This window comes from Coloeus monedula (genome assembly GCF_965178545.1).
Source record: "Coloeus monedula genome assembly, chromosome: 5".
Taxonomy (NCBI): domain Eukaryota; kingdom Metazoa; phylum Chordata; class Aves; order Passeriformes; family Corvidae; genus Coloeus; species Coloeus monedula.
In genome coordinates this window covers 1,744,900-1,769,642 of record NC_138785.1, presented here as the reverse complement: position 1 = coordinate 1,769,642, position 24,743 = coordinate 1,744,900, and the positions used below count along the sequence as shown (strand labels likewise).

Below are 24,743 nucleotides of genomic sequence, written 5' to 3'. Positions count from 1 at the left end.
GGACAGTGGGGTACCAGCATCATGCTTGTGAGTGAGATACTGTGCTGAGTGGGGGCCACTGGCTACTAAAAACCAGCAGGCCCAGTAATCCTGGAATACCAGGCATGTGTTCTGCTAAAACCAGTCCTGCTGCCGCCATGCAGTCTGCAACTCATGGAAGAGAGGTATAAATATGAGTGCTAAAAATAAATTCAGATTCAGTGCTGGGTCACAAAGAGCAGAATCAATGCTGAGTTCTGCCCCAGGCAGATGGATGGTAATGTAATGATGTTATTTCAAAAAACACTCAGTCCCAGGAGACAGAAAAATCAGCAACAACAAAGGAGCACTCCAAGGTTACAAATTCCTATAATTTTACAGTATCATCCTGAATTTTTAAATAAAAATTATTTCTTGGGGAAAAAGAAAGGAAAAAGTCAGTGTGAGAAGTTCTAGAGGTCAAACAAAGTTCCTTTAGGGATGCAATTCTTGGGCTGGTAAAACTCAACAGCTGATTGGGGAAGGACAACAGCAGCAGCAATTAACTGTCATGTGTACTTAAAGAAAAAATATACAAACCATTCTGGCACACTTGAGAATCCAAGCTTCTTTTGTAAAAACATCTAGGCCATCCTCTCCATTCCTGACTTCTGAATTAAGTGGCAAAAATTCTGTTATTAACTCCTCCTTCAGGAAGTATTAAACACTGACTGGTCTTCCCTGCTGGAGCAGATTGCTGCACTAGTTTGGAAAAGCAGAAAAAGAAAACTGATGTTTAAGTGTAAAGAATTAACCTGCATAAATATGGAAAGAAACAGAATGTTTGTATTCAAGTTAGGAATTATTAATAAAAGAGCAAAACTCCCAAACTCATGCCTTTGCAGTTCCATTCCACTCTCCACCAAACATAAAAAGTCTGAATCATTTATGATCTGAATTATTTATAACACAGATATATTTTTGACTTAAATGAATTTCAGCAGCAAAATCCCAAGCATTTTACCCAGAGCAGGCTGTGGGGTTTATTTTTCCCTTCACATCACAAAAGGAAAAAGAAAAAAAACCAACACCTCCCCATCTTTCAGGCTGGATGCCTAGAAGACATTCACTGATCAATTTTTTCCAGTTAGGTATGAAAACTCCTCTCTGCTGGGTCACACAATCTCTTACCCACCTACGGTAAGAGAGAAGTTAAAAGACTAAATAAAATGCTGCAACTGGACCAAACAGGAATACTGCAGGAGTGCCTGGCATACAGGTTAGATCCTGCCTTCGCCCACCTTTCCCCTGCAGTCCTCTGGGAGGAATCCTCCATGTACCATTTCCAAGAACCATCAGCAAGCCCTTCCCCTCCAGCCCTCAAAGTTGGTCCCTTATCTTGCACTTTTCCCCTCTGTATTCTTGCTATCTTCAGTCTGATCACTGCTATTCCCTCTCCATTCAATCCTGCCCCACCAGCAGACTTACTCAAACAGACATGAAACCTGGTGGAGAATTCCAATTTCACTTTCACATTTTTCTTTTTTTTAAATTGCCAGTCTCCCATTAAATACTTTAAAGCCATTAAAATCACCATCCTAACCTGTGAACTACACAACTTGAACACTTATCTGCAGGTAAATAACCAGATGTACCAAAGAGATTCTTATTTCTTCTCCTGAAGATTCTTCTAAAAAAATAAAAGAAGTCTAAACTCAGTTTAGTGTGTATTTACACAAGTAAATTTCCTTCCAGACTGCTCAATGGCAGATTTCCTGTCAGCCCTACCCACTTGAAAATAACCAAAGATTATTCTCCTTTATTTTGAAACAGTTTGATAGACTAAAAGAGGCCTAGAGGGGTTTATGTAGCATTAACCACTTTTATTGTTTATAGTCCCATAAAAAGTAAATGGAAGAATTAGAGATACACAACTGAAATTCTCAAGCATTTTATTTTATGACCTAGTGTATAAAACTTCAACATACAAAAACAAAAAAGGAAAAACAAACAAACAAAAACAAAAAAAAAGAAAAAAAAAAAAAGAAAAAAAGAAAAAAAACCCAAAATCCCAACAAACTGGAAGTGAACTAAAGGAAGATCTCGTATCGCACATGTTCCAAAAAGCTTTACCTAAGGGCTCAGAAGCAGTAAACATTCAGCCTATTACAAATGGGATTCAGAACCAATCTTCACACTTGCAGTCTGCAGTTATGGATCCAAGGGCCCAGGTTTAGTTGCTGTAAGCAGTGGTGGTTGTGAGGGCTGGTTTTGGTTGTCTGGTTTGGAATACCTACAGTTCACTTCCAAGCTCACCATCAACCCTGGTTAGTTGTCATCAGTGAATCGAATGTGTTTGCTTGTCTGCTGAGTCTTCTCGAGCCGCATCCTTTCAGCTTTAGCAATCAACTGCAAGCAGGAAAAAGGACGGGGAAAATTAGAGCAAAACAATCTTATTACGATTTTACTTTACAATCATGGATATATTCCATCCCTTGTTCCTCCCAAAATGGTTGAACACAACAAAATTGCAATTTCAAAATCCTAAAATACAGTCTCATACACTAAGTTAAAGAACTTTATTTTTTGATGGGATTCATTTTGCTACTGATGTAGAAAAAACAAGGTTAGACCACCAAAAAAAAAAAAAAAAGTGCTTTATGAATATTGTGGCATTTTAAACAGGAAAAAATCCCCACGTGCCTCCAGCACACCACAGAAACTCCCCATGAACCCACTCAAGAACAAACACAGAAGCACAGAAAAACCACGCACAGAGACCACAAAAAACACACAAAATAAAAAACCCACAGAAACCCCACACATGAACACATACAAACACAAACCCACTGAAAACACAAACAAAACACACAAGCCACAAAAAATCCCCAAACCCAGGCAAAAACATTCACGCTGAAGCCACAGACTCCCATAGGAACACACACAGAAAGCACAAAACCCATAAAACCCCCACAAGAACATAAAGAAACCACAAAACCCCCATAACACCACAAGAACACACACAAACACACACAAACCACAAAACCCACAAATCAACACAAGAATACCCACAAACAGGCACATGGAGAAACACCACAAACCAACACACCACCACACCTAAAGACACATAAAAACCCTACAGAATCCAACACATGAACACAGGCACATCCAGAACCCAGAATTCCCCCTGCAAAAAATCCACCAGCCTCCCTAAAAATAACAGAAGAAACCCAAACCCAGTAAGAAACACCAAAACCAACCCCTGAAAATACGTAGCTTGCCAAAAAAATACCCAAATGGAAAAAATTACCAAAAATCTCCCAAGCCCCTCAAAATACCCCCAAGCCCCAAAACACGAATACACTTGAAGGCACATTAAAACCCCCAAATCCCACAAAAACCAACAGCCAAAGGCATGTACAGAACCCACAAAACCCATCACAACACACAGAAAACCACACATACGGAAACCACAAACCAACACAAGAAACCACACAAAAATGCACTCACACGTAACACAACACACAAAAAACCCGCAAACAAACAAAAAAAACAACAAACAAACAAGCAAGCAAAAAAAAAAACCCCAAACCCACCACCCCCCTTGATAAAAACCCAAACAAACAGACAAAAACCCACAGCAGCTTCTCTTCTGAGGACTACTCAAGCATGTTAGCTGGTGTTATGGGGAAGGGCCAATTGCTCCACAGGAAGGACAGTGTGCCAGACATTAACAATTGCACATACAAAGCAAATTAATTGTTACTTCTGAATACGACTGAGTCCTGCACACAGCACAGAGGTGCACGTTGTGCTGCTGCACTCACTGTGGCAGGCAAGATTTGAGGCTTTCTCAACCAGTCTCCAGCAATAAAACTGACCTAAAGACGGCTAACTTTTATTCTCTGGTGCCTAAAAAATCCAGTTTAAAATAGTCCAACCCTAAGAGGAAGCAGAGTACAGTGGTTTACTCGTTCAGCATACGGAATGGAGAACGACAAACACAGGAAGGGGAGCTCTGAGACACAAGCTGCCCGGTTCATACTGCTGACGGCTTCCATTCCAGTGCCTCAGAATTTGCAAGAGGCCTCAAGGATTTCCATTTCCAGCTTATCAATTCATTATCAGCACCTGTGTGTAAGCACACCTCTACTCCTGAATCCAAACAGGGATCCAGCCATTCCATAGTACCAGGGTCACAGAACCAGGGAAAGTGTTCTGGTGTGGGACCTGTCCACACAGGCCCACAGACAGGGAGCTGCCCCAGTCTTGCAAGGACACAGCCCCTGAGCCCAAGGCATCATCAGCAGAGTGTGGGCTGTGCCGAGACATTCCCACTGTCCTCCTTTTCCATATATCCATATATCCTGCCAATTATTCCGCCCTTCGCAAATACTCAATTCTCACTTCCCTGCCAAATGCCTTTCACTTCTACCAGCCCTCCCACCCTCTTAAACTTCCTCCTTCCCCCTCTGGAAGGGGGTCCCAGGTGCAAATGAGGTTCAGCAGCACCTCCCCCCAGGAGAGGAGGATCCAAGCAGAAAGTTTGCAGGCACTCCTGCCTTGGCTTTGGCAACGGGAGACTCCAATAGGTCTGGAGTTTAAGGCTACAGACTGATGAATTGCTTTAGGGTTGAATAAAGTGGCACTGCCCTAAAAGGCACTTCTGGCTGGAAGTTTTCCATCTGTATCAGTAAATGACAGAGGTGGTTTTATCAGGCAGTTAAACAGACAAAAGGGAAGATGGATTGGGAAGGGGCGGCAGAGGGGAGCAGAGATGTGACAATCAACCAGGCCTGGGGAAAAGACACTGGACACCTTTTTCACACCAAAGGATGGCCAGGCCTTTTCTGAGGAAGCTTGGGATTTTCAATCTCTTTGGGACATCTGGTTTATTATAGCAACTGTGCCAGAGGAAGTAAAATCTCTACCACTTGCTTTGGTTTTGGGCACTGCACCAGCCATCTGCTGAAGTGATCCTTAACCCTTATCCTGAGGAAAGCTGAGTTGGCCTATAGTTTTTAGCAAGCATGGAAAAGAGGAATCTCGAACTGCCTAAACTCAAAAGCTGCATGCTGCATATGATGGGATGCAGTCCGTGCATTTCAACACTGATGGAATGAAAACATTAGATGCCTTAATTCCAAGCATAAAGCAGCTAAACAGGCAAAAAGCTCCATTTCAAAATCTCGTAAGGCATTTCAAAACGTTACTATCAGAACAGACTTTGACAAGAAAGGCATGCTAATGGCACATTTTGCTGAAGGTATTTAGTTATGAATTATTGTATTACTTTTTTCTACCTTTGAGACCTTCAAAAGAAATCACTTTGGGAATACTAAGGAAAAATTTTCAAATGGGAAAATATTAATGAACAGAAAAATATTTTTTAATGATCGATCTGTATTTCAGGAATACAGCCTGTCAAAAAGTAAGGAAGGGGTTAAGATTTACTGACTGCAGAGCAAGGCATTCTTGTCTTGATGTTTTGCCTAACAGCGTTAGCATTTAAATAGAATTCCCCAGGCTTTGAAGTTCACACCTCCCGGTGTGGCAAGGTGATGGGCAGGGGGAAGGAGCAGGAGTTTGCATCTTTGTGCTGCCACTGTTAGGCAGAACCGAGACAGTTTGTATTTGCAAGCCTAGATGAGGTACATTACTGCCCAATTTACACCAGTTTGGTCAACAAATATCAATCTTCAAAAGATGAAGAGAAACTTGGAACAAGGGTTCCTACGGTCAAAATTAAAGTCAAAGGTCCCACTGGCACCTTTGGTTTAAAAAAGTAAAAGTACATTTAAAAAAAAACCTGGCAACAACCAAAAAAATGTTCTAAAGCTGCAGTTTTCAAATTCACTTTCTGCTTATATTAAAGAATAATGGCTCGAATCAATGCCATTTTTAGGCTTTTAAGAAAATTAAATTAAACCTTCGGGCAAAGCACATATTTCTTTAAAAAAACTCAACTTATTTGTGTGCAGGATCTCTGAAAGAACATTCATACAAACAGGATAAGACATGCAAAATATGCCTTACAGAAGATAAGGTTTCGACCTGTATGACTGCTGTTCCTTTAGGTCAATGAAACTTGCTATTATATACGGGACAATTTTTTTTTTCCTAGGGTCCAGGAAACAAAGACTCTCAAAAGTAATCAACAAATAATTAAGGTCAGATGATTCTGAAGTTTTGCAAGCCACAGCAAAAAAACCTCAGGCTAAAGCCAATTCAGAAACCTTATCTGGAGTGTGTGAAGCAAACCTGGCAATAAAACCTCTGTGAAATACTCTCTGGCTCCTCTCTGTCAGGTCAGGGATCTGACTTGGCTTAATCAGAGAACCCTTCATGCCTGGAAGGATCTGCTGGGGCTGGAGCAGAGGCAGCAGCCTGCAAGTTCATTGCAACACCCCCTCAAGGCTGCAGCCTGACGGGCACAGCGAGGAGAAGGCTGGTCTTTCCCAGTTTGGATCTGGAAGCTGTACAGCTATGGATGCTTGCAGGAGGACCCAGATTTGGCTGGGTCAGAGCAGTCAAACTGGTGCACAGGCTCCTGACCACACTGGGAACACACCAGCATTCGCCACAGCACAAATAAAATTATGTTAATTGTGAGGAAAATGAGATTGATTCTGAAGAAAATGATTTTCTGGATCATACCAGAGAATTAAGAGTGCAGCACTAGACTTGATTTCACTAGAGCACATCAAGAGTACTTAACTTACTAATTAGCTCATCCAGACAGGGTTTCAAAAGAAATCCAGCTTACAATTTAAGTTCTGGCCTTTAGTCATGGAGTTAACTTTCTCCAATTATCCCTGTAAAGACAAGCCTTGCACTTGTCAGCTGGAGCAAGACAGCCACACTCGTTACTTCGTGGCTGTAAAACCCTGCTTGCCAAGTCAGTAGGGAGTGATTTAACAGAATTAAATACACAGTCAGAGTATCGAAAACTGTGGAGCAGTGCAGTAACAGTGTCATGTTTTCCACCATGGCTGCCACAGGAAAAAGCTGTGATTTGCAGGTTACCTTCTCAGTACCCCGCTTCTTTTCTCGTGGCTGGTTCAGCTTAGCTTGTCTGTCCACCAAAATCTTCTGCCAGTAACGTTGTTCATGGTCACCTTGGGGGAAAATGAACATTGAGGAATATCAATAAAAGGAGCCACAAGAAGTGGATGAATCTTTTCTAAAGTAAACACTCATGAAAATACCTTTCAGGGAAACCCAACAAGCATTTCCCCAGTAGTCTTACATGTCCTATGCACAGAAGCCATATAGAATTGCTCTCTACATGCCATCAGCAAAAGGAGCTGAGTTTTAGCTGAAGTTGCACCACAGCACACGGAGGCCCCTTTGATTTACTGATGTACTCAACCTCTGACTCATTTTAAACAACTACCAAACAGGAGGGGAAAAAAAGTAATTATTGTAAGAACAACTGAGACTATTTTGTTTCATCAAAACCATTGCCTGGAGTCTTCACGAGCTGTCAGGAATATTTGAACACAGGCAGCAACACAAAAGCAAGTAATTCTGCAGCTTTTCTCAGCATCTGATTTGCAAGGAAGCAGCAGTTGACCACTTTTCCTTCTCATGTGTGATGTAATTATCGCTATGGGAATTCTGTGATATTATATCCATGGTCTCATCTTCATCTTCACGGATTCATCTTCAGCCACAGGGCAGTTTCTGAAAGATCTTGGAAAAGATTCCTGCAAAAGTTAACATCTAAACATGATCACAGATGCTTACCATCTTGCCAGATGCCAAGCTGAAGATAGCTAAAGTCAAATCCTGAAGAGTAAAATACTACTGGGAAATGTTTAGGCCCTGCTGCAAGGGAGCATTAGATTCTTTCCTTTTCATCTCTCACCTTCTGTCATCAAGAAAAACAAAAATCCCTACTATGAGTCCCTTGTGCATTCCTGGAAAGCTTTTCCATTCTCATTTTAATGAACCAGTTAGAAAAAAATAAATCTTAAGACTATGAATGGAATGCTCCTACAATGAAGTACTTACTCCTAATCTCCTACTGCACTCTTATGTAAGGATACAAAACCAGAGACAAACAGACACAGAGCACGCAGCTGTAGAACACAAAATTTGAGGATATTTCTGGATCTCTGAAACACAGAGCACACTGGAGACAAATCTATCTCCAAATGACATTAGCAGCACTCACTGAGTCTCAAACTCCAATTAACTTTGATATGATCATGAAGGTTAATGCTTCCATCAAAGCTTCCCCTTCTGCAATCCTTAAGTAGCGTTTTGGGGAGTCTACATCCCTGCACCCATGAGACTGGGCCCTAGGTAAGGATTTGGGCAGGAGTGGGGTAAAATATTTAAATACACAGATGAGGCAGTCTCATATTGATTGTTTAACCTGGGAGGTTTTTTTGCATATTCACAATTTTTGGTGTATCTCTTGAATACAGAAGTTCTGTGAATACACCAAGTTTGAGAGACTTCCTCTTTTTTCTATCCCTCAATTCCACAAAGAGGCTTCTCCACACTTGGCAAACTAATCTAGTCTAAGGCAAGTTACAAATTTAGAACAGCACAGTAATTTCGGAAAGAAATAACACACATTAAAATAAAGTTCAAAAGTAGAGCCCTTAAGAACCCTTAGAGAATAACAACTTTTTTGTAAATACATTAAAAAAAAAAAAAAGGCTTATTAGGGCCTAAATTATTCAACTTCCTGAAAAATAAAGATCAATTAGTAGGTAAGTGCTAAACCCACTTTACATGTATCCATGCTGTTAGATCCTTGCTATGTCATTTCACACACACGCTCAGTATTTTCAAGGAAGTCTTCCTTTAAAATTCTTTTGCACTATCAGAATGTTCTATTCATAAAGCTGAAATGTGAATTAAGTTCTATAGTCCTTTGCCACTGAAAGTGAAGCAAATCCATCTAAAAAGAACAGAATTAAGTTTGTAATAGCAAGCAAAAATCATTATTTTCCTCTGAATGGTGGCATAAAACCCTTTTTAGTTTTCCCAAGTTCATAGTAATTGCAAAATGAGAAGACTCTCAGAAAAAAACCAAACTAAACATGCAATCTTTTTCCCCAAGATACCTAAATATATCCATAAATGCACCAGAAACGATCCCTTTCGCAGTACTTACGGCTTCTCCTGTACTTCCATGAAAAAAAGAAGTCTTACCAGTGAGAACTTCGAATTTCCAGTTGTTTTTGATCTGTATTTCTTTGTACAATTTCATGACGGTCTGTGCATCCTCAGGAGTCTTAAAACGGACGTGACACTCGGTGTCTCCCTCCAGCATGTCAACATAAGCTACCTCAGCCAGCACTGCCAGAGCATCCTGTCAAAGCATGAGACGACACACACCATAAATCAGCCTTCAAAAAGAGAATATAAAAAGAGTGACTTTTGACCATTCCATTTGGAGGTCATTAACATTTTCAAAAAGGTCATGAAGCAAAGAGGCAGTAAGTGAACTTTGTCATTTAATCGATCAGTCTCTTGTCAAAGAATTTTGAATTAACATATTTTCCTAAGAAGGTTATAACTGAATTCTAATTTATGAGCCTGCAACCTCTACCCATCTATCTCTCATCGTGCCCTCCATCAACAACTTAAAGCAGTAATTCCTGGAAATGTTGTGGTATCATTTTACTAATGGAGCATTACCCCTTTATTTCAGCACTGTATCTGATTTTTTTCAAAAGTAAAAACTGTGCAATATAACATGTATAGATCTCAGCCTAACACAAAAATATCAAGCTTGATTCTACACATTAAATGTATAAAAGCAAGCTCATTCATGGCAGATTATTTGAGAAAGGAGTAGTAGTAAAACAACTCTATCTTTATGAAGTGACCTCTGCCTGAAAATTTTCACCGACAGCTGAAAGAAGAAGAGTCACAAATGCTCTTGCAGATGAAGTACTTCGCTTGTAATTCCTGCTGTTAGGGAAATTAAGTAGGACCACACATTCCTAGTCAATTTCGTTCACAGCAGGCAGCCCAAGTAAGATGCCTCTATTCAGGAATCACACACTGCTTTTAACCCTCCACTACCAAGGGCAGCCTTAAAACAGAACACAATTTAAGTGACAACACTGTTAAGATCATTTGAGAGCCAGCAAAAGCTACTTTCCAGCCTTATTCTGTTATCCCAAAGTCAGGATTTCATGGAAAACTAAAACTAACCAAATAGTTCCATGGAGCTGGCAAAAACTAGTAGCCCTGAGGAGCACCTCAAGAGCAAAATAGGGAAGCAGTGAAGTGTAAAATTAAAATATCAAAATAATTTTTAAACAACACTGCAAAGACGTTTCCCAGTTGTGTGGCACGCATAACTGCTTCCATACCACGAGAAATGCAGATCGGTTCGGGAAGCCTGAGGGGGAAAAAAAGCCCTGGAAGCACTGCTTTGTGGCCTTGTGCTGCAGCTGACAGCCCAGTCACACAGCAAAGCCAGGTCCGGTTGCACTTCTGCCTTCCACAGTTAGGCAACTAGCATGGCCAGAAAAACAAAAAAGAAAGGAAAGAAATACCAAAAACATTTCAGTTTTCTGTTATTTAAACAGTAAGCTTTCCTTTTGCCCACAACATATTACGGTGTGACACAAACGTAACCCAGTGAGGTGTATCCTGCAGTCAAAGGGGCCCTCAGAGGCTACAGGGACAACTTGTACCACATTCTCTCAGAGTCTCCAACACTCAGACTGCACCAGCTGCCTTCAAATACACCGAGAAAGATTAGGCTGGTTAAGTTGAAACCCCACCACCAGTGAGATGAGGGGTTCTCACATATTGCTTAGGTTCATGTACACATCAAGCCTCATGAACTTGCAAGCAGCTGGTGACTCGAAATGGCCTCCTCAGCTATAAATGTTTGAGGAACAGTATCAGAACTCGCATTTTAAACCATTCCCTCATTGTCCTGAGTGGCCTGGATTATGTGCACCAACCTTGAGTTCAAGTTGTTCAAATTCTTTCCAGCTGTTACTCATCCTAAAAGTGCAATTTGTGAAAGAAAATGTCCTGTGTAACATTAATGGAAAATTCAGGATCTGGAAAAAGCCTGTTATTTTCTTTGGAAAACTCTTAATATTTCCATTTCGAAAAGATGCTGCTTAAAACTGGTATTTTTCTTAAGAAGAAATATTCTACTCAGTGTATGTAACTTTTGTGTCATCACACGTAACCAAAGGTATCTAAACACTTTTTAAATTGAGAAAAACAAGCACTTGTACTGGGAAAAAAGTGACTGAATCAACAAGTTCCACTGCTGTCACTCTCCCTGAAATGGAGTTTTTGTCATTGTAAAATTCTGATTGAAAGAAAGAAAATTGGTTTCTCATGCAGAGAGCATTCTCCTGCCCCCAAATTCCTGCTAAAGATAAAAACACCATAAACTTAAAAAAAACCCCACATATATACTTTTACAGCTCTTTTGTCAGGATGACTGGCACAGTGACAAATGCAGAGCACTGCAGCAGTCTCCAGCTCCTTTTTTTAAACTGGAAAGAACAAGAGCATTGCTTACTCTCCTCAATATTTTTGTTATAAACTTGACATTGCTCCAAGCACACAAAAGCCTTGGTTTTACTTTGAAACGTACTCCTTAGTGTATTTTGCCATGGAAAAATCTGCCATTAACAGATACTAAAGAAGAATCTGTACACAGCTACTGGCCAAATAGATGAAAAAAAAAAAAAAAATCAGTGAGACTGGGTGAAATGGTATTCCATATTCAAACATTTGGGGGCAGGGTAAGAGGAAAGGCTAACAGCTGCCCTGAGGTTACAAAGGCATTACCTTGATCTGCTTCCTGCCCGGCAGGGGATCGGTGCTAATGATCTTCACAATTACTCCGCTGACGAACTGAGGCCCCATTGTGTTGGCCTTGGCGGGAGGGGCACAATCTTCACTGGTGGCTGGTCAAGTTAAAAACAGGGTGGAGAAAAAAATAGAAAAAAGTTTTTAGATTTATTAGGTTGAAAAAATTAAGAAGTTATGAAAGCACAGAACAATGTATACAAGCATCAAATATTGTTACTGTAGATTGAGGTTTATTAAACGAAGGATCAAGACTGTCCATAGGTTCCAGTCAATTTTATTAAAAAAAAAAAGCTTCAAGAAAAGTCTGAGAGAAATTTTTACAGTCCACGGGGTCCTTCCTATAAGAATATTTTTTATATTGTACCAATAGTAACCCCTCAGTTCTAGAGTGATTGAAAACATGCAGAGGGCCACTGGAACATCAATGTTAAAGCTACTCAAGGGAAGCACAGAGCATTCAGAGCAAATAAAATAAAGAAGAACTCTAAACCTGAAAAAAGAAGTAGAAATTTAACTATGAGGATATAATTACAAAGCTCATCTTATCTATAGAGCTGATAAAGCCCAATTCCAAGTTGGTTTTTTGCATATCTCTGGTACAGTTAAACCCAAGCAGGTCGGGCCCAAGCTGCAGCACCCAAAAAGCTGATTGTTGATTTACCTCTCTAAGGCTAATTACAATTACCTCAATATATCTGTAAGCCTGGAAAGTGCTACTGAAATATTCTGAAATCACTTTAGTATATATTTATATAACTCCTTACTCCCAAATCCACATAAATACAGGGGGTTGCTCTTGCTATCTGACCTCTTGAGAAAACAACAGCCATTTTACAAAATACAACCTTGTGGCAGTGTTTCTGCAAGATCAGGGTCTTGCAGCACTTCTGTTTGCATACTAGAAACATCAAGAACACAAGAAAAAAACCAGGATTACTTTTGTCATTTTCAGATTTCTGCACACCAGATTCTGTTTCCATCTCTCCCACGGGCTCAGGTTTTATTTGAGACATCGTTTTCTTTAAGGAGGCCATACTGGCTTTCTGCAGGGCCAAATATTCTTGCTTCAAATCCATCCATTCAGTCCTAAAAGCAGCAACACAGGCACAGGACCGTCAGTTGTAAACAAGAAACTGATGTTTACAAACTTAATGGTAATTTAACAGGTTACAAACAGCTTTAGGTGGACTTGGTGGACAGTGCAGACCATTCTGCCATTAGAGATCTCCCTGAACTTCAGTCAAATTCAGTTTTGTCCCTAGCTGAATTGCCGATGACTTTGCTTCAGATTTTAATAATCCACGAGAGTTCCAACAACCTCAACCTATCGTTCCAACGGAGTGGCTTTCAAATTTGCTTTAAATATTCAGACAACATAGAGAACAGTTTGGTAAACTGTGTCTTCCACTGAAACTACACGGATAACAGGCACTAAATTCAGAGTTAATTCAGAGAGACAGTGAACTCTCAATTCACTGAATTAGCTCACTGAACCCGCTCCTTTGTCACTATATTAAGAATCAGTCACTCATTTTCTAGAAAAAAATCATTGATGGAAAATCAACAACTGGTTAAACTCACCGAAAACCTACCGAGATAAGAACATTCCTCACTATTCAAATGCATTTTGGTTAAAAAGTACCCCCCCATGGAAGCAATTTATATATTTACATACATTTAACACGGAGATGTTTCTGCAAACAGCGAGAACTTTGCTCCACAGCAACACAATGCCCGCAGTGCCACTGTGAGAACGACTCATTGTTACCCTAATCTGTCCTATCAAACAAGCTGATAGAGGATTTTTAAAGAAGAGGATATCTTGTGGTAATGGTTTTAGCTGTTAACAGTGACAACTGTATACTTCAAAAAAGCATCCAGACTCACCCAGGATCATACATTCTCAACGGAGCAAAGGCATTAAAATAACAAAAGACCCACGTAAGGATTCGTGGAGATAAAAAGGCAACACCATCCCATAGCAAGGTTTGGTATAAATACAAGCTCAAGGAGGAGCTTGGTAACTTGTCTCGGAGGAAGAGATCATGGAGAACAAGTCAGGCAAGTATTTGCAATGCTTGTAGTCTTTAAACTTCTTTTTACCCTTTGCTACACTTGAATAACATTTAACTAACACTCTGTGTTTGTTGCAGTTTGCTCAGAATGCCGGTGGCAGAGGACAAGCTCCGCTGATAACATTTTAATTAATTTTTTTTGGTGTGTGTGGACCCCTTTTACTTTAACATGGAGGTGCTTTCTGTGATATAGAAAAAGTAAGTGCTTCCATGTTTTAGTAGAGGTGAATCCTGATCGCAATCATGAAAGACCATCTGGGATTTTGCTTTTTTTATGGCCTGCAGATCAATTGAAGATTTTTCGATCCGGGAATAAGCTTTCATGTGAGCAAATCTTCTCCAAAAGCTAAAATCTAAGTGGCTAAAGTTCATTTGAAGCGATTTTTAATTTTAAAGGTCTCCCTTTGCTTTAACATGGAGGTACCTGCTGCCTAAAAAAGTAAGTGCTTCCATGTTTCAGTGGCGGTGGATCCTAATCTTCTAAGCCTTTTTACAAGGAATGTACATGTATGTTTTTTATTACTGCATTTTTGTTTTTAATTATTATGTAGTTCCTCCAAAGGACCCCCATTACTTAAATGTGGATGTGCTTGCTTTGCTCCACAACAGTAAGTGCTTCCATGTTTTAGTGGTGGTGAATCCTTTTTACCTCAACATTTCCCTCTGGAAATGTATCAAATTATGAAAAAATGTTTCTACATAAAGCCCATTTTTGAAGCACAAGACGGCGAGGACCCCCTCTACTTTAACATGGAGGTACTTGCTGGATGCCTAAAAAGTAAGTGCTTCCATGTTTTAGTTGTGGTGACTCCTAAAAGCCCAACACTTTTGGATTATGAGCTTGGCAGAACTCTACACATCAAGCAATGAAGACTTTAACTCTAGTATTTCAATCTTTTTGCTACAGCCTAATACTGTTGCTAATATGCAACTCTGTTGTATAAAATTTGGAATTGCACTTTAGCAATGGTGATGGACTGTCAGACATATCAAGACTAAAAGAAATTTTTCAAGCAATAAAATGTTAGAGTATACATAACACGTGATTCTATCTTTCCTACAAGTCACAAAAAACTGCATACTGCAGGAAAACACGAGCAAGCCAACATTATAAAAACATTAAAAATGTGGTACCACAAAGCAACAACGTTCACAAGATCCCCGAGATATCGAGAAATTGTAAAGTGCAAACAAAACTGCCAAGAGGCCCAACACAGACCGAGATTAAAAGTGTATATAAAACCTATAGATTTGTTTCATAAGTACAGTAGATGTGAAAACTGGAAAAACGTGGGGGATTTTGTTAGCATTAGTCTCATTCAGGAGTTCTCTTTCTGAAGCCAGCCAACCACTTCCCAGTACTACTGGGGGGGGGGGTGAATCAAGTAACTCGGTGATATCACAGAAAACAGATAATGTATGTCACCTACTTGGAGAGCACTCTGAGCGGAATGACTTCTTCACCCATTTTGTGTCTTTCTTTGTGTTTTTTCTTGTGTTTTCTTTTGGATTTGGAAAGGGATGTTTCTTTTTTGTCTTTGTCTTCTTCTGCAGAAACTTCTACATTAAACAGTCCAAATGAAAACATGTTGAATTCTGACGTAGTTAGATGTTATTTCAATAAAATCACATGCAATATCTACTGGTTCCTTGCATTAACTACTTCTAGTCCATTTCATCAACTACCCAAATTTACTTAGCTTGTCAGACTAAATCTGATTTCAATGCAGCTTATCTCATCTCATGGAACAAACTGTATCATTAGCTTTTCCCTTTTGTATTTTAATTTATTTACCTAGATTCCTGGGCTGTCCCCATTTGCCTAGGCTGTCTGTTTAACCCATACCTTACTTCACTCAAATTCTATTGATATGAACTTCTTTGAACTATTCTTACTATTAGATTTCCCTGCTTTTGGCAATGCAAGTTCTTCCTTATTCTCCCATGTAGCTCCTTGCCTTAACAGTGACTCCTTGCTAAAGCCTCCACTATATCCAGCCTATCTCTCCTCATCCGTACAGGGTACCTGCCATTCCCTTTCATTCATGCATATATTATCATGCAAATCATGATAATAAAAAGAGGCAAGATTTTTTACCATTGGCATCTTTTGGAGCTTCAGTTGTTTCTTCTTTTACTGTTTCAACTTCATCTTTTTCAGCAGTTTTCTTGACTTTTGGAGCTGATGCCTCACCATCTCCTGAGCTGGTTCTTTTTCTCTTTCCTGGCCTGCTTTCCCAGGTTACCTCTGAGCTCTCTGTTCTGTCCCATTTCCTTTTCTCCCTTTTGGAGGGCTGCCTGGGAGTCTCAGTTCCCTCCATCTCAGAACACTCTGATGGAGTCCTGTGTCTTTTAGACTTGGGTACTGGCTCTGTTGTAGTGTTTATGTTTGATTCCTTCGGCTCTGCAGCTGCCTGTGCATTGCTCTCTTTCTTGATTTTGGATTTCTTTTTTTTCTTCTTTTTCTTCTCTTCTGGATTAAAAACACAATATTTAAAACTGCCCATGATTTAACATGAGATTAGATTTAACTTAAACAATCATGATAGCACATATCATGATAAAACTGGGTTGTTAAATGAGATGCTTGTCTCTGGCATTTCTATGGGAGAGATGCAACACTGACATGAAGTTTTTCCTGGGTGCTTTAAGAAGGAAAATAAATGGATGTAAAGCAAGGTTGAAAAACTATGGATTTGATTTCATTATTTTTGTTTCCAATAACAGTTACTGGTATAACAAAGAACTAGTGATAATGGTGAGGAATAGTAATGTGATTTATAATTAGTCTTACGAAAGAGATGGGAAGGTGTCTGGAGTCTGGGAAATTGTATTACACCACAAGAAATGAGGGAAAATGTTTTGGTGGTGAAGTTGCAACGTAGTCCTGTCATGCTGGTTTGTAAGTTACAGTAGATTTTTCATACTTAAGCCTATGCTGGCCCAACACAGCAACATGCATGGTTTTTATTAAAAACTTTTAAGAAACATGAAATTAAACTGCAGTAACACAGCAGCTGAAATTTTTGTCTTCAGAAGCTGAGACACAAAACTCATCCAAATAATTTAATAATGGTTCCTTGATCCCAATAATTTAGCAACACTTACCTACTACAGTGTTGTTACTTGAATTCAGTGTAGGAACTGGTTTATTCTTTACTGTTTTGGGGAAAATCCCAGGTTTCCGTGGCGCTTCTTCTGGTGGATTATTCAAAAACTAGAAGAAGGAAAATAAAAACCACATAACATGACTAAAAAAAAAAAAAATCATACTTTAAAGACTATGCATTCAACTTAAAACCAGCAATCCTAATCACATTTCAATACATAAATACTTTCAAATACATTTAAATACAAAAAAATTTGTATGACCATGCTTGCTTGGCAAAATTTCATAATCATTTTACTGGTGCACAGAGATCTCTTTTTGTAAAAGATGCCAAGAGTGGCCAACCAAATTATTTGGGGAAAAAAAAAAAAAAAGCCATTGTATTTCTACAAAGTCTTCAGGTGATTAACAGAATTAAATCTTTAAAGAATTGTGGAACTGGTTGTAGGTCTGGGAGTAGCAAAGAGGAACTCCTGTTAAGTGAAGCTTATAAATGATGATATTTTAGGAATTTCTCTAAGATTTAGTAGGTGACCTAGCAAAGAGCACATCATTCATATCACAATGTGACACCAGGAACAATGTCAGCAGCAGAGGCACCAGCACTCACCTCAATGGCTTTCTCTGCTTGTTCTTTAGTTTCAAATTCAACAAAAGCAAAGCCCTTTGGATCACCAGTACTTTTATACCGGGGGATACTGACGTAAACTACATTGCCACACTTCCCAAACACCCGCTCAATCCAACTGTGATTGACATTTTTGGGAAGCAGCTCCTAAAGGAGGAAAAAAAAAAATTGAAGTTTGATGCTAAAACGTTGAGAGTCACAGTATCCAGGCAGTAAAAAGTGACCTGAGAACAGATGTCTAATCATTCATACACCTGTAACAAATACATGATGTATTTAATTTAGATGCTTATTTCTTCCTGTGACAGACACCGAGACCTGCAGCTGTATCTTTGCAACATAAAATCTCTCAGTAAATTTAAAACCTTGGAGCAAATACAGGACTGGCATGTCCCAAAAGACCCTCTGCAAAGCACAAGCTATTTTTTTCCTAATTGTTGGTAATGCAGGAAGGTATCACAGGAAGAATTCCAGCCGGCCAGTAAAGAGTCACTACTGCTAAAATTTTTACCAGTAGCCAGTATTTTCAAGTTTTGCAGTTAGAGCTTAATTCCTCAGATGAGCAGAAACTTTTAGGCAGCTTCCTGGATGACAAAACTGCCTGGTTTTACTTCTATAAAGTCCTTAATATAGCAACACATGGTAGCAGCTTGCAGACACGGTGTCTGAGTTCAACATTTCCCCTCCTCCATCAGAGAAATCGTGTCGCACCAATTTCTCACTAGACCCAATGGAACACTTTAAAATCCCACTCTCAAATTCATGCCTAAACAACAACAGTGTTGACGCTACATTTTTTTTTTTTTTCACAACAAGTTACTGCACTAAAAGGTTCTCCTTGCAGGTAAACACTTACCACATTCAGATTTTCTTTTTACATGAACTTTGCCACACTCGGAAAAACATTTTGGTATGGTTTGGCTTTAAGTTGAAAAGCCAGTTACTTCAAGTTTTAAAGATTTTATGGGATGAGTGCAAAATAATAGTATAACAGTGAAGTCAATGTTAAAGCATATTAAAGTCAGATTATTCCAGAGAAACTTAATTTACCAACACTTGGACTACTTCTTCTCTCCCCACTGCCACATACCAGCTATTTACAAAACATTTAGCCACACAGTTAAGCTCTGTATAGACAATGTAGCTCATGACACGAGAATATCTTATCCAAAAATGATACAGACAAAGTATTTCAGAATTCTAAGCAGTCCCTGCAATCATGTTAGGAAAATATTATGTCTGGCACATTGTATTTAAAAGAAACAAAACCCAACCACCTTTTGGGGCTTTTGTTAAGGAAGGAATCGTCAGAGCAATTCAGTTCCTCCTTATCTGGATGGGCTGGCATTTTGGCCATGATTATTGTGCAACTTTATCACAGAAAACTCAGTGCTGTCTGGAAAATATTAATTCAGCTGCTAACAGCTGCAGGTACATAGCAAAAATGGTACTTGTCATAAAAACCAAACAGAGACAAAGCAAATTCCACAGTGGCTTCAAATCTAGTGGGAAAAAAACAAAACAAAACTGCTGAGGGTTTATAAATAAGCAGCAGCTCAACCATCGGATTTTTTCCAAGCTACCACTCAAGTGGCTCAACAACTTAACAGCTTTTTCACTCTGATACAGCTGAAATACCATGGAGAAATGTAGACTTATCCCATCAGCACAAGCTATTTTCATTTAAATTAAGCAGTCATTCCAGTATCAAGGTAGCCACAGGACAGCGTGCTATTAGGAGGACTGTTAAAATTTTTCAGGTATATTCTGCCTTAAAAAGAATGTTGTTTGTGTGTACAAAACCAGAGGTGCTTGCAATAACAGATCTTATAAACACATAATGCTGTTTAAAGTACCCTGATAAAACTTGGGAACCCAGCTAGATCCTGTTTGAAGAAACTAATTTAGTTGTTATTAGAAAGCTTTAAGTACATTAACGTAATTAGTAAATATTACTTAATACCACGGTGCTCCTCTAATGGCATTAAAAAAGCCCAGTGAACACAGTAATAGCCCAATGAAATTTCACCTTTTCAGCCGGAGAGGCAGCACTTGGCTCAACATTTAAAACGATTTAAGCTGGCACAAGAAATCCGAGCACGAAACGAAGCCCTTTCTTGCCACAGTCACTCTCAGCTCTTGCTCACCTGCCTTTGCTCTATTAATATTTTTTAACCTTTGCTGCACAGTCAGCAGCAGCCAACAAAAATCCTGATGCACAAATGGAGTTTCTACAGTTAGGAACAAACAGGCAGGGAGAAACACAAGTCCAGCCTTACCACATAGACAGTGCGACTGTCCACGTCCTTTGGGCGCTCGCCCAGAGGTTGGCGTCTCCTGATCCTGGTTCCTTCCAAGTCCAACTAAAAGTAGGGAGAAATAAGCATTTTCCATGAGATTATTGCTTACTTTTCCAGCACCAGCCAATACAGAAAGGTGAGATGTTAAATACCTCTACAACAGATGAACTTTTAACTGCCCGAGCAATCAGCTTGCCGTCAGTAGTCAATTTTTTCATTTTGTTGAAAGAAACAAGAAGTGATATGTCAACATCTAGGGTGGAAAAAAGTGCAATTATGAAATCAGGTGATGTCTTCTATTCCACTAGTTTTCTTGTGAAACAAACTGCAAGTTCTAAGCACAGTATTTAGCCAAGGATTCACAGAAAATTTTTACCGTCCAAATTCAAGTTTCAAGTACACATAAATTTAATTTTCTTTTGTGCTAACCTTTATCAAAGGAATTTTGTTCTTTTACCTCCCCACTGATAACTGTTGTCTTTGAAGAGAAAGGAGGAGACCCCCCCACTCCTCCATAGTTTTACAGCACAAAACCAATTTGCATTGAAAACATGCCTCTCCTTCAAGTACTCTATTGAGTATTTAACCCAGTGCTGCCAACACAAAGAGCCCCTGCTTGCACTTCAGTTGCAAGAGTCATGCCTCTAAAACCTTGACAGAAAATTATGTAGCACCTGTCTTAATAAACATCTAGACATCTCTAGTATCTCTAGAAAATGTAGGGTAAATTTTAGTTATTACTTTATTAATTATTTAAGGGGGCCCTTAGAAAAGTCCAACCAACCACATGAAAAATTGTCTGAAGAGACCCACAGTAACCCTACAAGCATATATAGAATTTCTTATCAAACTTTGAGAGAAAACATGAAAAAACATGAAAAAAGTACCTATGCCTAACAACAAATTCGAGTGAAATTTTAATTTCTGCATGTCTCTACCCTGCAAAACAAGTACAGTACCTCTGAGGGCAAAATGACTCGTTTCATGGCTTGTTCTTGAAATTATACAAAAATGGAAAAAGAAAACCAGGTCTCCCAAACAGTCATTTCTACCCTGGCAGATGTCCTTAACTCAGGGCTGATGTGGCAGGAGAAGAGAAAGAGCACATAAAGTTTTTAAAATCTAGTACTAGTTCTGCCTCCTGAGCTGCTGATGCCGATTTGCAGCATGAAACTCTTGCCTTTCCCAGGAGAAGACATGCACCTCGAAATAACTTGTCACTGTTACCAGCAATACAGGGAAGAACAAAGTGAAGCTAAACTGTTCACTGAAATATGCTGAATATGAACTTACACCCATCTCTGGACTTCTCTATTTGTTCTCGGAGAAATCTGTCTTTGTGGAGATTAACATCACCAAACCAGAAATCCACTTGCTTGGCTATATCTGCCAGCACCTGTTTAACTCTTGACCTCTTCTTCTTCTCTCTTTCCTTTTTCTGCTCAGTGCTTTCTTCTTCCATCGCTTTGTCTCTTGTCGTTTCAGTCTCCATTCCTGTCATTCTGTCAAAGGAGAGATAAATATAATCTTAAAAAAACAAAAAGTCTTATATCAAGGAGTAAATATTCTTGTTCAATCTTTTGCCCTGTTACCAGAAAAGCAAGCTACTTGCTAAAAGAAGTCCACAACAACTAAAGCTGAAAATCAACTGATTTCCCTCCTCATAAACGCATTTTTCTAAGAATTAAAAAGATACATATTTTTTTCCCCACTCCCCCTAACTCCTAGCACAAACCATTAGAAAGATCACACAACAAACCCAGGAGCACTACGTACGTCAGAAACTAACCCTGATCACGGCAGATAATAGTACAGTTTGGTTTTAAAAATTTGTCTTTATTATGTCAAAAATGCAAACCACTCACTCCATCATCTGCCAAGGCCCTGACCAAGAGCAGTAATTCAGTAAAGGGTCTCTGATTTTAATGGCAAACCAAGGTCTGTTAGAATGAGGCCCCTGAAAAATAAATACTAACTAGAAGCAAGTGACTTAATACACAGATTCATCTTGAAAAACATAAAACCTTTTTAATGCATCAATCCATCTCTTTTGTTCACATATCGATTCGCTGTAGCTGAAAACTGCCAGTCACCACTTCAGTACCTCATTTCACACGAGCAAAACAAAGCAACGCTGCCAGAAGCAGACAGCTTTTGGAAAATTAAATTAACACAAAAATTAAAGTAATTAATGTCGCAATCACCATATGAAAGACTTCTCAGCTCTCTGCCAAGGCAGCAGAGAGCGAAACGTGAGCTCAGCCATCAGAGAGGAAGCCCACCTCGACAACAGGAGGGCGAAATGGAAATGGTCCCCAAATTATTGTGCAAATCAGGCTTCCTCAGCCGGAGATCAGTTTCTCCCCCGCTGTGAGCTGACGACTCAAGATAGTGAAAGGTCAGCAGTTACCTTGGAAAGATAAGCCAGGTAAAACTGCTCAGCAAGTTCAAGCTCCACTCAAGCCCTTCAGCAAGTTTTTTATATTCATAACCAGCAGACAATACGCTGCTTAGCTGAGGGCTAACACGGCGGTGCACCATAAACGTAAAACATCATTATGGGATACTTGTAGTGACCGAAGAGCATTAAGGGACCACACCAACATATTAGTGTGGCTCATGGACAGCACAGCTTTGTTTTAAGTTGAGTCTCCCAGCTCTGTGACTTCCTTCCCAGAAGAGGGGTTCTCATTCAAGTTACAATAAAAACAGCTGCAAGCTGCATTCCGGGCTTCCCCCTCACTTTGTGCTTTAGGAATGAAGCTTTGAGAAAATTACTTTGTACTGCAAGCTCCTCCAGAGTCAGAGGAAATATCACTTATTAATATGTACACGAAAATCCAAGTAATTAATGTAGCAACCTCCCTATGCCCGGCTGCAAGACAACTTGTATTTTTCACATGTCAATTCTCACACTGCCAGCACTGCTCTGATAAACAATTAAAATCAGAGGAAAGCAAAATCAGGCTCAAAACTTCACACTGATAAAGTAAAAGATCTCCTTAAAAGAAATAAAATCGCAGTGCCTCTGTGTGCCAGAGTGAAACCAGGAGAAGGAGGGATAATTAAACACGGGGAAGGAACTTTAGGAAAGCAACGATAATGTAAATCAAAATAACACAGCTCCACACCCATCTATAGAAACTTATCTAGGCTCGATAAAAATTAAAGATGCCCCTGTTAACCCATATCCAACCCCAATTTCTGTTATGATCAAAATCTAGAAAACATAATCAAATTCAACAGTAATCCAAGGTCTAGAAACAACAGGGTGCAGATAGAAAATACACTTTATTCTTTTAAGCACTGATGCAAATGTTTGTTTCCTTGGGGCATTTTAAAAAGTAAAATGGGGCAACAGGGCGTGGGGGAGAAAAAGGAAGAATTGAAAATACTTTATATACTATGAAAATGTTTCTGTACAGTCAGTGGCAGCCCTAGGCAGGTACCGCAGAATAAATGCAAGTAATCAGCAAACCTGGAACTACTTAAAAAGACACATCCTGTAACAGTTTTACACCAATACAGACACAGGCAGCGCTGCAGCAGTGAAGTTCCTGCCCTGCCCTGAAACTTCTCTCTATGCAAAGTGAGGTAACAAAGGACAGGAGTTACTAGATGGGGGCCAGCACAAATTTCTTAACCCAAACCCAGAGAACCTTCTTCTTTTCCTCTCCCATTATAAGCAATGAAACAAATACATCATTCTAAACGCAGCTGTAAGGCATTTAATATATTCATGAAACTAGTGTGCCACAAACAGAAAAAGCTTGACAGTGATGAGTGTTAAGGCTGTTCGCACACACAGGGAGACACATCCCTGTGTGCCAGCTGTGCCCTTCCCTCTGTCATCCCAGGAGGGGCAGAGTGGATTTATTTGTGTTCCAAGACTGGACGTGGGACTTAGTGCCATGGTCTGGTTGACAAGGTGGTGATCGGTCAAAGGTTGGACTCGATCTCAGAGGTCTTTTCCCAACATGAGCGATTGATTATGTGGTTGTAAGTAAAACATATGCCAGCAGCAGACTCTGCCCAAAAGGGCAGCCCAGCTCCTTTACCTCACCATATCTCACCCTCAAGAAACACAGCTGAATTTTGTGATCTGAGAACTAATTTCTGGTTCTTCCCTGTTGGGAAAAGCAGGTGATTAAAGAACTGAACAAGCAGCAGAGCTGCTGGACGGAGAGTCACCTGCGCATCACTTGCGGGCAAAGCCACCTCAGCGCCCGGGGGCGGTGACGAGCCCTCAGGAAGGCGCCACACGCGTCGGGAGCAGCGGGCACCGGGAGAAGAGGATGCCCGGGGCGGGCAGAGGCCGGGCAAAGGTTACACTGCGATGCCGGCGGGGAGCGATGACCTGAGGGGACCGACGCAGCCCCCCCGCCCCGGCCGTGAGGGGAGCGCGCGGGGGGCTGAGGGGGGAAGCCGCGCGCGGGCGGCGGGAAAGCCGCGGGGGGGGCGACAGCGCCCCCTGTCTGCGCCGCCGCCGCCGCTGCAACCGGCAAACCCATAGCCCCTCCCCGGCCACTGACCTGCCGCCGCCGCGGCGACACCGGCACAGCTCCGCCCGGCTCCTCCGCGGCTCCGGCTCTACCACCGTCCTCGACAATCCCGGCACGACGCGCTGCCCGCTCCCCCCCTTTCCAAGGGGGGAAAAAAAAAAGCCCCGCGGCGGCGCCCGCGCGTGCGCGGCGGCGTCGGGGGCGCGCCCGGCTTTGGGGGCACGTGACTTCCTCCTCGCGGGGCGTCGCGGCGCCGTGACGTCAGGCGGGGCGCTGCGGCGGGAAGTTCGGAAAGGCTGCGGCTGTCACCGTGATCCCGATCCCGGAGCCGCCGGGTAGGATCGGGGAGTG

The 24,743-nt window shown here is 40.6% G+C and overlaps 1 protein-coding gene across 2 annotated transcripts; it reads right to left on the bottom strand.

Moving 5' to 3' along the window:
• Positions 1 to 1,906: 1,906 nt before the first annotated feature.
• Positions 1,907 to 24,577, bottom strand: LARP7 (La ribonucleoprotein 7, transcriptional regulator). 2 transcript variants are annotated; one of them, XM_082282404.1, is made up of 13 exons: positions 24,423 to 24,577; positions 21,184 to 21,392; positions 20,043 to 20,143; positions 19,870 to 19,953; positions 17,573 to 17,737; positions 16,962 to 17,070; positions 15,952 to 16,326; positions 15,284 to 15,413; positions 12,716 to 12,864; positions 11,755 to 11,873; positions 9,130 to 9,289; positions 6,985 to 7,076; positions 1,907 to 2,367 (listed from the first exon to the last, which is right to left on the bottom strand). In XM_082282404.1, the coding sequence occupies exons 2-13, from the start codon at positions 21,389 to 21,391 to the stop codon at positions 2,287 to 2,289; spliced, it is 1,773 nt and encodes a 590-aa protein (XP_082138530.1). In that variant the 5' UTR covers position 21,392; positions 24,423 to 24,577; the 3' UTR covers positions 1,907 to 2,286. The 2 variants fall into 2 exon arrangements, with proteins under 2 accessions (XP_082138530.1, XP_082138531.1); XM_082282405.1 differs by having other exon boundaries at positions 15,952 to 16,323.
• Positions 24,578 to 24,743: the final 166 nt, after the last annotated feature.